Source organism: Gadus chalcogrammus, chromosome 13 (assembly GCF_026213295.1).
Source record: "Gadus chalcogrammus isolate NIFS_2021 chromosome 13, NIFS_Gcha_1.0, whole genome shotgun sequence".
Taxonomy (NCBI): domain Eukaryota; kingdom Metazoa; phylum Chordata; class Actinopteri; order Gadiformes; family Gadidae; genus Gadus; species Gadus chalcogrammus.
In genome coordinates, this window is record NC_079424.1 from 8,222,811 (window position 1) to 8,237,138 (window position 14,328).

Sequence of the window (14,328 nt, forward strand, 5' to 3'; positions counted from 1 at the left end):
GAAGATTCATAGTCTACAGTTCAGGCTGAGCCGTTTTCCTCTGCGATACAGGGCGAGTGTTGTGGACCGGATTGTTTACAAACCTAGGATCCGAATAAAAGGTTAAAAATGCTGGAGTGACACATGATCTAACTGACAGTGGTTGAATAGAAAAGGGGCTTAGCAGCCAGACGTATACCAAAACAGAGGAAAGCACTTACGCTAACCCTCCCGATATATTTCCATCTAAAGGGATTGATTCGCTCAAGGAGTTAGCCTCACAGCGACTGTAAGCTAACTCCAGCTTTGAAGGTGTATGGTACACGACTTAATGGCTAACTGGTTAGATTGTTTATCCATGGTGATATATCGACAGCAAGATAATTACCGTACATGGCTGTTGCGAAGTAAATAACGAGTTTGGGTTAGTTAACCTTTGAAATTAACTCGTAGGCCTTTGACGCAACCCTGCGCTATTTTCATCACATCATGTAACGTTAGCCAGGTTAGCTTTTTAGCTCGCATGAATGCAACAAGCCTAAGGTTTCTGCATCATCCATACATTACACAATATCTATTTAAATTAGTCAACGAACTGTAAATGAAAAGCAATGGGCGGTTAACGACTTAGTTTGGACATGGGTTAGCCTGTAATACTGGCCAGGCTAAACACGTTGTAAACAGCTAGCTTAAGCTCTGAAACCCATCTACGTATAACACAACATCAAAAAGCAACGCCCGTTAAAAAACATAACTTCGCTAATAGTTCTTATTGTGTGAACAACCCATACCTGCTTTATCCAGCATCAAAATACATTGCCTACGCTATAGGTGCACAAGGAAGCTAGGGTTCCAGTAGCTGGAAACGGCTTCTAGATATCCCAGCAGAAAGGGTCATGTGACCTAGAAGGCAGATATCTGACAGCTGCGACTGGGCCGGCAGGAGGCAGCCTACTACAGTTCCTACAATGACATGGAGAAAGCATTGACTGGTAATTTAGTGGTTCTCTGCTGGTCTAGCCTCAGGACCCACGTGTCATTATACATTAAGTAACGTCCCTCAACCAAACATTTAACAATAATGCAGTTTTCAACAATGTCTTCATATACATCTAGATTCAGGGCAATAAGCTGACGCTTTCATCCAAAGCGACTTACCAAGGTTCATACACGCACACACACCGAAGGCTGAATCAACCATGCAAGGAGACAGCCTGCTCGTCGGAAGCAGTAGGGTTAGGTGTCTTGCTCAGGGACACCTGACACTCAGCTAGGAGAGAACTAAAAGCTGAACAAATATGGGATAAACTCAATTAACCTATTTTTGTAGAGCTTCTTAGAAATATATATTGGACAAAACTGATTGACACGTCAAATTTTCAGACAAACATTTATAAAACATTCAGACATATTCCAGTCAAACAAAGCCTTTTTGACACTTCTTTTTCACAATAACAATGTCCATACCAATGTCCACATGTCAGTCATACTCACTCAGTAAGGGACAGTAAAAAGTAACACCCACTAAAGTGTGTGGTGTGCCGGAAATTAATGAAAAACTGGCTTGGGTCAGGTGAAAATCCATATACCTTTCAGCTCAAGCTGTACCTTGCTTCACAGAAACATGAATGGAGTTCTAAATCTGCCAATTTGTCAAATGAAAGCAAATTGATAGAACCACTCTATATATTCCTGCTTTTGATAGCAGCTGCATCTTTCGAATACATCTGGTAAAATGCATTTCAATGTTAGATGTGAACTACACATTTGAAGGAATTACAGCACTGAATCAACAAAGGGTCGCAGGGAATTTTACCATTTAAATAAAATCCCACCGGCGACATCCTATACAAAGTTAATAAGTCAGAGCCTAGGTATTTTGGATTATCCGACCGCACCCAATATCGGAAGACATTACTGGTTTAAAAACCAAACTTCAGTCACAGTTTCTCATGTTTTCATCTCTCATTCTCCCAGGCACATCAGATTCGCGCCAGGTGTAAGACACTCTCTTTCTCTCTCGCAGCATTTCACACGCACATCAGACTCGCGCCGGGTGTAAGACACTTTTTCTTTCTCTCTCTCTCGCAGCATTTCACACGCACATTCGCGCTAGCTCTAGCTTATGCGGCCTCCATGCTCTCATTCATTCTCCTCTTACAGAGGGATGCGTAGGTTCGGGTTCCCAGGGATGCCTCGTGGCCCAACATGCCTCTCTCATCCTGGGCTGGAACCCGGCAGGGCCTCCTGCAGCCTGGTCCTCGCTAAAGTGTAGCGCTGCATGATTTGCTTCACGTGCTCCTCCTCCTCTCGTTGGAGGATACGCAGGAAGTTCTTCAGCTCCGGCATGGAGAAGGCGTGCCACTGCAGATAGGGAGTGTGCAGAGCTCAATGAGCAGAGCTCTTGCGGTCGAAAGTGCACAAGATCTTCATTATTGTATGCAAATAACAGAACTGCAAGCCATACTCACATTGACCTCTCCGGTCTCGTTCTCCTTCAGCACGAAGCTGAGCAGCTTCTCGTCAGGTCCGGTCGCCAGGCGCAGGCGGAGCGGACGCTCGTCGTCCGATATCTTGCGGAGGTACACTGCCGAAGACGGAAAACCAAACATCCCATTGGTTTTTATATACTGGGGAGTGCTTTTGAAAGCAGTTAGCATTAGGTGCTTATTCGTTCATGAAATGTTGTGAGGAGGAACTATACTGCAAAGCCCAAAACACAAAAGAGGAAATGCAAATTCTGGTTCATATTTTCAGTGCGACCAAAAAAAGAGAACTCAATTTCATTGGGTCAACCGCGGACAAATAAAACAGGGCTGTATTTTTACGTTTGCATCTTCGTATAAGAATATTGCCTTTTGTGATCAAACAACACGTCCAGACTCGACAGTGTGCTTTGTGGCTTAAGTGCACAAAAGGTAGGAGGTGTACCTTGCTCGTGACGTTCCCTGCGCTCAAACAGGGCGAACTTGGCAGGGTTGTCCACCACCGTGAACTTCTTCAGCAGAGCCTCGATGACTTCGCGGGCAGACGTGTGGGAGCTGATGTGCAGATGCTTGCACGTGTCCTTGGGCAGGTAGAAGGATGTGCGGCGCTTGACTCCAGTGGCTTTCTTCCCTCCGGCTTCCTGTCTCGCAGGCCCCTTTCTGGGAGGTGGGACGGAGACGGGGCGAGCCAGCTTGAACTGCACCTTCACGAAGCCAGTGTAGGAACCATCTCGGTTCTGTATCGAAAAGAGAAGGTCCCAATTAAAATAAGGACCAAGAAGAGCTTCCATTCAAACGTGTGGACGGTTCTACTCACTGTGTTCATGAACAGGTTGCTGTGGATCAGAGAATTGTACTCCTTCACCTTGTGCTGAATCTCTGCAACGGACCATTCCTGTTTCCTCGATTCAACCGGTTCATCCTAGAAAGGGACAATTGTGTTTTAATGCCAGATGTATTCTTTGTTTCTCAGAATTGGATTCACAGAACAGAAGAAAAACTTGATATTGACTCCCACCACGAGGTGGTGATCTACAGCCTTCGCGGTACTGTGTGGACCTCATTGGTTGAACACACTAAAAGGGTTCACACAGAAAATTGCATTTTAAATGTTTTATTATCAACTGATGATTAGATGTGACATTTTCATTTGATTAGGTTCAACCAGATGGAAAACCTGACTAACCTGAATATTATAACTATACAAACTATTATAACTAATATCAATTAGTAGTTTAAAGCTTGCAAAGGTCCGAACTGAATAAAATAAGCTCCAAGTGTGCCTAGTTTTAAACAATGTATGAAGTATTGCTCCAAATTAATGACACAATCAAAGATGAATCAGTCAATAGTGTTGAAGATTAGCTTTCCTGCTTTATCTCTAAAAAATACAAAACACATTTTGATGTCCAAATAGCCAACTAAAATTGACCAACTCCAATTTGGGGGAGTACAGGTTCTTCCTCCAAATCACCAGAAGTTGCGTCAGACTCAATACTTCCTGTAAACGTAGCAAGGGCAAGTAAGATGATGTCAGCTCTGTCCAATCCCGTCTCTCTCCTTTAGCTTGGAGGGGAGGGGGGAGATCATGTGGCACTTGCAGCTGTGTGCCATGTCGGGGGGAACCAACTCTACCCTGCATTCCTGAACTATGTATTCATGTAAAAATAGCCTCCCCCCCCCCACTGTGACCAAGTGGGAAAGACAAAACATTCCCCTGTTCTAAAGCCACATCCGCTGACCAATACATCGCCTTCTTCACTGCCCATTAGCCTCTGCAGGCCAGACACTAACATGGCAATGCACTTTTATATACCCTTTTAAGTAAACATACCTTCATATATATATATATATATATATATATATATATATATATATATATAAGCCTCATGAGAGTAATGTTCCATAATTGCTGATTGTTGAGGATATATCTAAAATCTTAAAAAGAGGACGAAGGTTGTCAAGCCTACTTCTGCAATTGATGAAAGGCGGTACAACTTATTTGGTATGTTACTGCCAGACCAAAATATAATGCTTATCTACAGCAAGTAGGAATCATGAAGCCCATCTAAAGAAAAAGTGATATTTTGACCACCATGCATGTTTTACATGATGAACAGAAGGGTTCTAATGGTTGCATCGGCAGTAGGTCCAACCTAGTCATTGAATATGAAGACTACTTCCGATGACACCTCTGCACATCCCATGAATCACTTTGCCCAACCTTTTAATGTCTTGGTCGGCCTGAAGCGTTTTACGGATCTCAACGGAACACATTGAATGGGTGAGTCTCGGTTGAAACCTGAGACGTCTGTGTGCGTCACCAAACAAGGTGGGCTGTTCACAACTTGTTGGTGGTTGTTCCAAGTTTTCAATAATGGGTTCATCCCGGTACAAATGTGAATAATTTTCTTGAAACCTACTATTATTGCATTTACGTGCATTTGTAAGTGGGTTAGCAATTAAACGCAACAACTTTTGTAATGTTTTCCACTGAGGAGTAACGTTAGGTCTGACGTTACTTGTCCAAATTTAACATAGGCCTGAGGTTAACGTCATACTGTCGCATTTTAATCTGTCAAGAACAGGATTTCTCAATTTAGACCGAATTAAAAACTATCCGTTCTCACCTTCTTAATCTCTGTCTGTGGTTTGCGTCCTAGGGACGTTCGGGCTGTAAAGTACTGCTCGAGCTCCGGCTGCGACTCATCGTCACTGCAGTAGCCGCTGCTGGCGGAGCTTTCCCACGTCTTGTCGAAGGACGTGGTCTTCCCTGAACCGGTCGCCGAGCTTTTCATACTGACTGTTTCCATCGAAACAGATTGAATCAAGTCTAACTAACTAACTATAAACGACGAAACGCGTTATTAAAAAAAAAACCGGTGCCCGAACTTTTCGAAAAACAATCGCTGGTTATATGTAACGTTAGCACCGGGACTTTCAAACGATGGTGATATTACTGTTTTGTATCTGTTAAATTATCTCTTGATAAAAGGACAATGTCTAGCCTACATGAACCGTATCCACGTCTATTTGCCTTCCCACGTTTCAACGAACTCTTCAGTGTGAACAGGCGGATGTGATACACCCCCCTCCTTCCCGCCGCTCCCTCAGTGGCTCCACCCACGCCGTTGGGTTTAGTTTATTTTGGAAATACACAAAACCGGCCAAACTAGCTGCGATTGGATGCCGACGGGAAATACCAACTCCCTAATGACCTCAGCCTCAAGTACCCCCCCAGTGCACCCAACACCCACCCCCAGGTCCTTCCTGTGTGACAACAATAAAGCCAACGTCATCTCCCCACAGAGAGTGGGCTGTCATGTGAAGCAGTGAAGCAATCGGGTAAAAAAATAAGTTGAGTTGTTCAGTTGGTTTGGCGTGACAGCTTTGATGCGTGAAGTTATTGCAAAATGTATGTTCAAGTTGGATAAGATAAGATGCAAAAATAAAAAAGGAAATAAGATGCAGTTATGCATGTGCTTTATATTTGCAGACTGTTGATAGACTAGAATCAGTGTAAAGTTTCATATTTCCTTGCATTTTGTATGGTTTTGCATCAGGGACTTTCGTCTATCTATGTCTGCTTTTAAAACAATTAATTACTTGACTTTAGAATACGTATTATTCAAGTCATGGCTACTCTACTGATAATCTCTCCATATGATAAAGATATTTAAACATTAAGAAGCAATGCTAGATCTTGTGTGTTTGATGCACATTCCTGATCGGTCGCCTGGTTTATCTACTTGTAGCTGGAACTGTACAAACAGCAGCCTGACTGTTCAGACAAACAGACACTCTGCTTGTTCTTCCAGGGGTCTCCGATTGTAATGAATGCATGCAGGCCTCCTATTGTAAGGAGCAAAGAGCAGCCAGAGCCTGACGTCAGGCCATCAACCCCAGGGCAAAGTCTTTCCAGGGCACTGTCGAGGTAATAAGGCCACTTTATGTCTAGTTTATGTCTAGTATCTCGTGTCTTTCTGAGGAAACCAGAGCAGCCGCATAAACATAGGGAGAGCATTGGAGAAGAACTCCACCCTCCCAGTCCACTGGTCAGCTTCAAGCCCAGCAGCGCACCAGACACCATAACCACTGTGCTGACTGATACAGAGGTTTCTGACTTGATCAAAGTAATGGGCCCTTAAAAAGATGCTTAAGCGGGATTGATGACTGATCCATAGCACAGTTATTAACAAAAATGCAGGCCTCCAATGTTCATTTATACTAAAATATAAAAGTTATATAATTAACACGATTTTACACTTGTTTTAGTCAACACTGTCAAATGTTGGAATCTATTAGTAGTCATATGTTGGCGTCTTGTTTTATGAGCTTATTTCCTTGACTATAGAGAATCCTTGTAACATTGCATCCAAGAAGTACATCGAGTAATAAACCTTTTCTGCTGTAAGCAGCATTTTAGCTATTTGACACACAGAAGTTACATACAATGGCAGTAAGCGGGTGGTGGCCAACTGCATGATTTTCATTGGTACACTCTATCACTCCAATCCACTTTTTCTAAAGGCACCACTGTGATAGGGTCGTACACATCTGGATGCCCTTATAGGGTGACATTTTCATATTAAACATCGAATAATATATTGCAATACTTGTTACTCTCTTAATTAAGATTTGAGAGAGAGAGGGCAGAAGAGAGCAAGATTTCGAAATGAAACAAATAGAAAAACGCCCTCCCTCTCTAGTCCCTCCCTCCCAGTGTTTTGCCGCCATTGAGAAGTGTGGTATTTTAAGATTCACCTGCGGTGGCAAAGAAAAACTGTTCCCCCAGGGCCTAACCAATTAGGGAAGAGATGTGCTGATTGGTCAGAAATGAGCCAGCGCAGTCGACTCACTTCATTCTCACAGAGTTTTTCCCTCGCTCATAACTGACGGATGGCTAGACCATTTCTTACAGATTAACCCAATTGTTCATCTTAAACCTCATCGACAGCACCTTTTAAAGGGGACATATTATTCCACCAGGTGTGAGTGTGATTAGCCATCTATAGCCGTTTTGTCCACTGGGTAGGCTGGTAGACTGGTAGACACACTTGTGATGTCACACTCACACCTTGTGGCATAATATGTCACCTTTAACAGAGTTTATGTACGTATCACCCAGGCACCCGTACGATCCATCTCGATGGGTCCTCACCACATTTGTGTCGTTTTCTTCTATGGTGTGCTCCACCAGAGTGGGCGAGCGGCGCGTGCCCCCCTGGTCCCAGCTGCAGTCCAACTGGATGTGGGTGCGGCAGCGTTTGTGACACGTGAACCTACAGTCTGTGGAGGAGGGCAGAGGAGACGGAAACACATCAACATCTCTGAGGGCTTTGCAGAGATCATCTCTCTCTGGCATATTTTCGGTTCAGAATTGTACAAATTGCATTGCAGGCTCATCAGGCTTTATTCCATCACGTCTCTTCCTAAATGTTGAGGTAACTATTTAGCTTTATGGTCTCATTTGAATTCTTGAATGGGGATGTCCTCAAATCATACTATGCAATACTTGCATTGTTATATACTGATAAATACATGTTGTTTTAGCAGGGTTTGAATTATTGTAACTATAAAGAGGAACGATATACTTAAGTTATTTCATAATCCTATGTTTAATACTAGACTCATAGTTACTTGACACAAATGAGATAATGTCAGTATTCTTTGTCATTTCACCCCGTCCAATACCCACGCAACTCTCAGAAGGGAAGTTCATCTGTAACTCAAAAGAGCATCTTCTGTAATCTTTACACAAACATCTTAACACATGATGCTATTGTGCAAAGAGCACAATGTTGCCATAAATAGGCCCTTGATGCCAGTAGAAGCATAATCACATTTCTCTTTTTATAATTATGTTCTTTATACCCTGTGGACACACACACACACACACACACACACACACACACACACACACACACACACACACACACACACACACACACACACACACACACACACACACACACACGTCACACACACATCCAAAAACACACACACATCCAAAAACACACACACATCCAAAAACACACACACATCCAAAAACACACACACACACATCCAAAAACACACACACATCCAAAAACACACACAAACACACACACACACACACACACACACACACACACACACACACACACACACACACACACACACACACACACACACACACACACAAACACAACTTAATACTACGAACTACTTACTGGCACAGCGCAGGCTCTGCTTGTAAAGTCCCCAAATGAAATCTCCGCACAGGTCACACCAAGTGGGCTGAGCGTGACTGCAGGGCTGGAAGTTGTGCCCCTCACCCAACTCCTCCTTCAGCCGAGGATCCTGGGATTCACCAAGAATCCGGATAATGCCCGCTCGGCTAAGTAGTTCTGGCACCTTTCCTGGGCTGATTCTAAGCGCATTGGTCCTCTCCAGTCGTGAAGGTGACCGAGGAACCCATGGGCTGGTCAGCTCTATCGGGTCTGTGTCCAGCCGAAGGTCACGGAGCTCAATCACTTCGCCCAAATGCATTCTTAGTATTTTATCCAAGTTTAATTCATGTTAAACTCCAGAGTCCAAAACACTGAACCGTCCGGTTTCTTTGGGCCAAATGTTTTACCAAAAAATTACAGCTCACGTTTGCGCACGGTATTACGCAACAACCCCTATTTCACGCGTGCTTGTTCCAACGGGACGTGCTGCCATCAGCTATTTCTCATCCGACAACTGCATTTCACAAAGTCAACAACTTGCTCCTCAAGAAAAGTTGGAACTTCAAGTTAAAACGATGAAAAGCTTCAGGCACGCACGAAGCGCGGAGGCTTGTTTGAAATTAGATATTGAAGACGTCTGCGACTCAATATGTAGCCTATATAACAGAACGAAAAGCTCACCGTTCCTGAGTGGTAGACCTTTGAGACAGCTTTGTGGCAATCCTTCTCTCATCGAATAAATAAAACGTAACGTAGCCTACCAGTGATTGGCGGGGTCTCCGAGGCAGCTAACGGATGTGTTTCGTCTATATAACGGACCTCATCTCTGGAGGCAATTTCGGAGAAACTATTTTCTCCGGGTAGATCATGCAACTCCAGAAGTTTTGAAATAACATCATAGTCCTACCGGAAGGGTCCCATACTTGTCGTTTAATCAAGGACACCAAAACGAAAATAAAGAATCGAGAAAGAAACCAAGTGAGATGAAAGATCTTCACGACCGACATCCGGGATGGATCTCAGGGGGTGCATAGGAACTTTAGTGCGTGTGCGTGCCATTCACCAACCAACTTTCGTCGCACACATTTTATTCTGTTATATTTGACACGCCCATGTAGTCATTTTATTGAAACATTTGGAATTCATTTTCAATCAGGAAATGTAGCCCTTCGTAGAAGAACACGTTCAGAAATACAAAAACTAGGTTGAGAAAATGTCAATCGATTCAAACTCTTTGGTTTAGAGCACAAATTAAAATTCTTTCCATTTGTGGTATCCAATTAAAACGTTTTCTCTGTCATGGTTGGCTATTGAAGGTCTTCTGTATCTCCTCGGATGCCTCTGACATCAGCTTGCATGCAGTCTTATGTTTGGACCAGTTCTTCACCTGGCATTCCCTGGAACAAATGAATGCAATATAAGAATATATTTGACAAATGTATTTTAAATAGATTATCGAATTGAATACAATATTTGCAGTATATTTGCAGGTTATACCATGAAATAACCCCCCAGAAAAAAGCATTGCGCAACACAACACTTTATCATTTAGAAATGAGCGTTAAGTTTCAGCAAAGGCTTTACCTGTTGCAGTACCATTCTCCCTGGCAACGGGAGCATCTCTTAGTCGCCTCCCCTCCACAGCATCCACACTTGGGCTTCTCAGGGAGCAGACTCTCCAGCACATCCAAGCTGTAGGTCTGTGCTAGTCTAGTCACACAGGTGTATGACATGAATGAAAGCCTATGATGCATAACAAGAAGGCCTGAATGGTGGGTCACCGACGTAGCAGTACTTACCTATGTGCCTGTTGTCTGAGGTCCTTCTCAGAGGGGTTGAACGTCTCTTTTACTTGATACTTAGCGATGGCCTTCCATTTGCCTGCATTCTCGTGCACAATGTGGTCCCAGATCTCCGGGATCTACATGGGTGTGGAGATGGGTGATTTGTCAATAGAATGGCACGGATAGGTTTCTTGTGGGAGGGCTATAGAGCTAGGAGTGTGTAAGAAGTGTACCTGTTCAAGAATGAGATCTCTCTTGGGGGGGGCGGGGTCTGTTACGGACAGGTGAGCGAGGAACCGCTGGAAGGACAGTAGGTTCGGCAGCTGGTCGATCAAAACTTCTGTCAGGAAACCTCTAAGCTGGGACACAAAGTCAAGCTCACCGGTATGGCTACATGCAGTCATCAAGTCATTGAAACATTGAGAGGCCAACGGTATGGCTACATGCAGTCATCAAGTCATTGAAACATTGAGAGGCCAACGGTATGGCTACATGTCGTCATCAAGTCATTGAAACATTGAGAGGCCAACGGTATGGCTACATTTAGTCATCAAGTCATTGAAACATTGAGAGGCCAACCAAAGACTGCAGATAGCAGCAAGAGCAGCCAAATATTTAAGAGCTGCATGGCTAAGTTTATAAAAAAACAGCCAGATGTTTGTGCAGGCCAGCTTTTGACAAGAATCGAAGAAACAGATATTTTGCATACACATTTTGTATGTAGGTTGGCGGTGGCTATGTCCTAATGTGACAGTACAGTATACTGTCACAGTATACTGTATAATGTACAGGACGCTGGAGGGAGTATTATCCTTGAAGAAAGCCCCTCCGTCTAAACAAGTCGTTATAGAAAGGGAGGAGATGATAACGGATGTTGAAAGACAATGACTTGGCGCAGGCCTGCTTCCCTTTTACTTCAGAGCTAAACTCTGATACCTGCACAGAGTAAAAAACAAACAACACCTAACAACTTGTACAGAGCAATGTTAAGAGTTAACTAAAAAACTTGAAAATAAGATACCTTCAAAATCGTATTTTTGTTGAAGTTGTTGAAGTCATATTTGCGTTGGCAGTCTTCCTTGAGAAGCAGGTTGTAGAGCGAGAGCCACACTTGGCCGTCCAGCTTGCTCATCTTTAGATGGTCTTCAGGGGGGATCTTCTGCCATGTGCCGTTCATGTACTTCTCAACTTTGCCTTTAATTCAATAAATTAAATAAATCACCAATTAAAAGACGAACAATAATGCATGCATGTTTTTTGGTCGAAATAAAGAATGTAAAGAGAAAATTTGTATTAGCTCGTTTTACATACTCTATATAATAAATAATAGTATGCAAATACTGAAATTACAATACTATCCTTATTTTCATTATCATCCCAGATTATCCATTGGTTATTCCCTAAACCAGGGGGTATACCTGCTGTGTAGCGACTCCAAGGGCAGCAGTGAATCAGCTGCACCAACACACAGGGCATGTTATGGATGCACAGCAGCCGGTTGATCACACTGATGCTGTGAAGTAACCATACATTGGTTACAGCTTGTAGTTGACTTTGGCTTCACTTTCACTCTACAAAGGCCTTAGTTACATACTCAGTAGTGGAACTCGCTTATACATTTGCTACATCTCTGCAAAATGTCTGACCCCAGTCCTTGCCAAATATACGATACTTTGTCTCTTTCCCGATGAATTTTCTCTTCCTGTCTGTCTTTGCTTCCTTGGTCCTATCATAAAGAATATGTATCCATGTAGTGCTAGAGATAGAATAGGCATCTTGGAGAAACCAACATGTTCGATTTTCAAAGTACCCAACTTAAAATCTCATCCCTCCCTACAAAGCCACCACCCAAAAACTATAAAGATTTATTGATTGAAGTTGGGATGTAAAGAGAATTTCAACCAATATATTTGTTGAAATAATGGTTCTAATAAACATCGCCTACCCTAGCTCTAAATTCACTTTCTCTTCCAGTCTGTCTTTGCTTCCTTTTTTATTTTCTTTGCACTTTTTTCGAATAATTGTTTTTGCATATTGATGCTTTTGATAGATTGAGATAGACAGGAAGGTATGGTAGACTGAGCGGAGGATATGCAGCAAAAGACCACGGGCGGGAATCAAACCCGTGTCGCTGCGGTCAGGACTGGGCCTTAATGGTACACGCTCTTCCCAGTGAGCCGCTGGGGAGCCTGCCTTTGCTCCCTGGCTGCTATCATAGAGAAGTCCTTCCAAGGTAATGTTAAATAGATGGTGCATAACCTGTCAGTATGATCAGTGATGTAGCGCAGCACAGACAAGGCCTTGAGGGAGATCTCAAACTCCAGCGCCGCGTTCTGTGTCTGCAGCTCCTGTAACGGGGGAAACAGCTTCCATAAAACACTTGTAGAACCTCCCCCGGTTTAACTTGCATTCGACCTCTTGTCCGACCCATGCCTTACACCAACCAGTGTGAGACAAACTTTCCTTACCTGCATGGTGGACGGATCCCCAGGGGTACCGGCCGGGCTTGGTTGGTCCGATGTCGGGGGGCCGTCCCTGGAGGTTCTGCTGGCCAGCAGCGTGAGCTTGCGGTGGCAGTAGTCCACCAAGTCAAGTACAGAGTCTTCAGCAGCCTCACAGGAGTCCTGCATAACCCACAATATCTACTATGATCCGGCTCCTTTAGCACTGTTGTGTGAGGGGGATATAATATGCTATCTCACATTGGTATAGTATTGTTTTATTTGATTTCACTTTAACACACTCACCTTATGAAACATGATTGTTTCCAGCAGGTTTATGACTGTAGCTTCGTAGTGTATCTAGAATTAGGAAGAGGAGCACATCGTTCAATGACCCGGTTCAAACAAACCCAACCACAACCACCATTGCCTCTACACACGTCAGGCCCACTCACCACCATGTAAAGAGGAAATGTGCTCTTTGGGTTGAAGTCCTGCAACTGACAGAGAACAGGGAACACTTTTTGTTTCCACACCTCGACTAGAATCAACTCATGGACTAGAGTTGGTATCTGTAGGAGAAATGACAGCGATTGAATTATAGTTTTGACTTGACATGAGTATTAGATGTTTGAAATGATAGCAGTGAATCGGCCAACATATTTATGATATACCACAATCTTTTTAGGACTAAGATACATTAATTGATAGTATTAATTTTTACCTTTCTATGCGTCACCAGGAGCTCCTTGACATATTCATCATGTGCTGAAGAGGCACTTATTATGGCTTGCATGTTCAGTTTCACTACATACTCGTGTTGTCTGAACCACCTGTGTGTCACACACACACACACACACACACACACACACACACACACACACACACACACACAATAAAGAGTTATATTGGTAATAGTTATTCTATTTTCAAAAACTTAAATAGATAACCATTAAGTCTATAACTAATTGTGTCATGTATAAATTGGCGGATTGTTTGGTTGAAGTATATTATTTGCTGCACTCGAAATTGTTCTTCAAAATGAGTCAGGGCGAATTGGTACATCACACACTCAAATAACTGTTTTATATCCGTTATTCGAAGCTAAACTTTCTTCATGATGTAATTCCGTAAGTTTTCATTCATTTGAATAAGTTATTTGGTTGGCAGACCTACCCACTTTAACTAGTTGATTAATGTGACATAGCCTGGTTCCTGAGCATTATGCTGAAAGTTTCATGTTTACCTTTGAGAGCCTACATCCCTGAGAGAAAAGGCCTCCAGGCATCGAACATATCCTTCTCCTTCCCCCGGCAAGATTACTGATGCATCCATGCTGCGATCGGGTTAGAATCAAGTGGCCAAACTTAAGTAGTTCTTAATGTATCACTGAAGTGGTCCTTGTAATGGCTATACTTCAGTTCCT

General features: G+C 43.2%; 2 protein-coding genes across 4 annotated transcripts; both read right to left on the reverse strand.

Annotated features, from left to right (window-relative positions):
- Position 1: 1 nt before the first annotated feature.
- Positions 2-9,727, reverse strand: rassf1 (Ras association domain family member 1). 3 transcript variants are annotated; one of them, XM_056605684.1, is made up of 7 exons: positions 8,678-9,727; positions 7,627-7,754; positions 3,283-3,387; positions 2,911-3,202; positions 2,451-2,566; positions 2,141-2,343; positions 2-83 (listed from the first exon to the last, which is right to left on the reverse strand). In XM_056605684.1, the coding sequence occupies exons 1-6, from the start codon at positions 8,994-8,996 to the stop codon at positions 2,197-2,199; spliced, it is 1,107 nt and encodes a 368-aa protein (XP_056461659.1). In that variant the 5' UTR covers positions 8,997-9,727; the 3' UTR covers positions 2-83; positions 2,141-2,196. The 3 variants fall into 3 exon arrangements, with proteins under 3 accessions (XP_056461659.1, XP_056461658.1, XP_056461660.1); XM_056605683.1 differs by lacking the exon at positions 2-83 and adding an exon at positions 1,178-1,267; XM_056605685.1 differs by lacking the exons at positions 2-83; positions 7,627-7,754; positions 8,678-9,727 and adding an exon at positions 5,096-5,590 and having other exon boundaries at positions 2,197-2,343.
- Positions 9,728-9,758: 31 nt separating this feature from the next.
- On the reverse strand, positions 9,759-14,292 carry zmynd10 (zinc finger, MYND-type containing 10). The gene is made up of 12 exons (XM_056605676.1): positions 14,149-14,292; positions 13,627-13,735; positions 13,358-13,474; positions 13,209-13,262; positions 12,930-13,085; positions 12,721-12,809; positions 11,880-11,974; positions 11,483-11,655; positions 10,695-10,820; positions 10,477-10,598; positions 10,262-10,387; positions 9,759-10,074 (listed from the first exon to the last, which is right to left on the reverse strand). Exons 1-12 carry the CDS (start codon positions 14,235-14,237, stop codon positions 9,975-9,977), a joined length of 1,356 nt encoding a protein of 451 aa, XP_056461651.1. The 5' UTR covers positions 14,238-14,292; the 3' UTR covers positions 9,759-9,974.
- Positions 14,293-14,328: the final 36 nt, after the last annotated feature.

Bases quoted from the DNA above. Each gene is read 5' to 3' on its own strand.
- rassf1 (XM_056605684.1), bottom strand. From the start codon at position 8,996: ATGCATTTGGGCGAAGTGATTGAGCTCCGTGACCTTCGGCTGGACACA. The intron at 3,388-7,626 runs GTGAGGACCCAT...GTCCCTTTCTAG, and splicing joins AAGAAAACGACACAAATGTG to GATGAACCGGTTGAATCGAG. The intron at 2,344-2,450 runs GTGAGTATGGCT...CCCTATCTGCAG, and splicing joins ACGAGACCGGAGAGGTCAAT to TGGCACGCCTTCTCCATGCC.
- zmynd10 (XM_056605676.1), bottom strand. From the start codon at position 14,237: ATGGATGCATCAGTAATCTTGCCGGGGGAAGGAGAAGGATATGTTCGA. The intron at 13,736-14,148 runs GTAAACATGAAA...TGTGACACACAG, and splicing joins AGGGATGTAGGCTCTCAAAG to GTGGTTCAGACAACACGAGT. The intron at 10,075-10,261 runs GTAAAGCCTTTG...CATTTGTTCCAG, and splicing joins GGAGAATGGTACTGCAACAG to GGAATGCCAGGTGAAGAACT.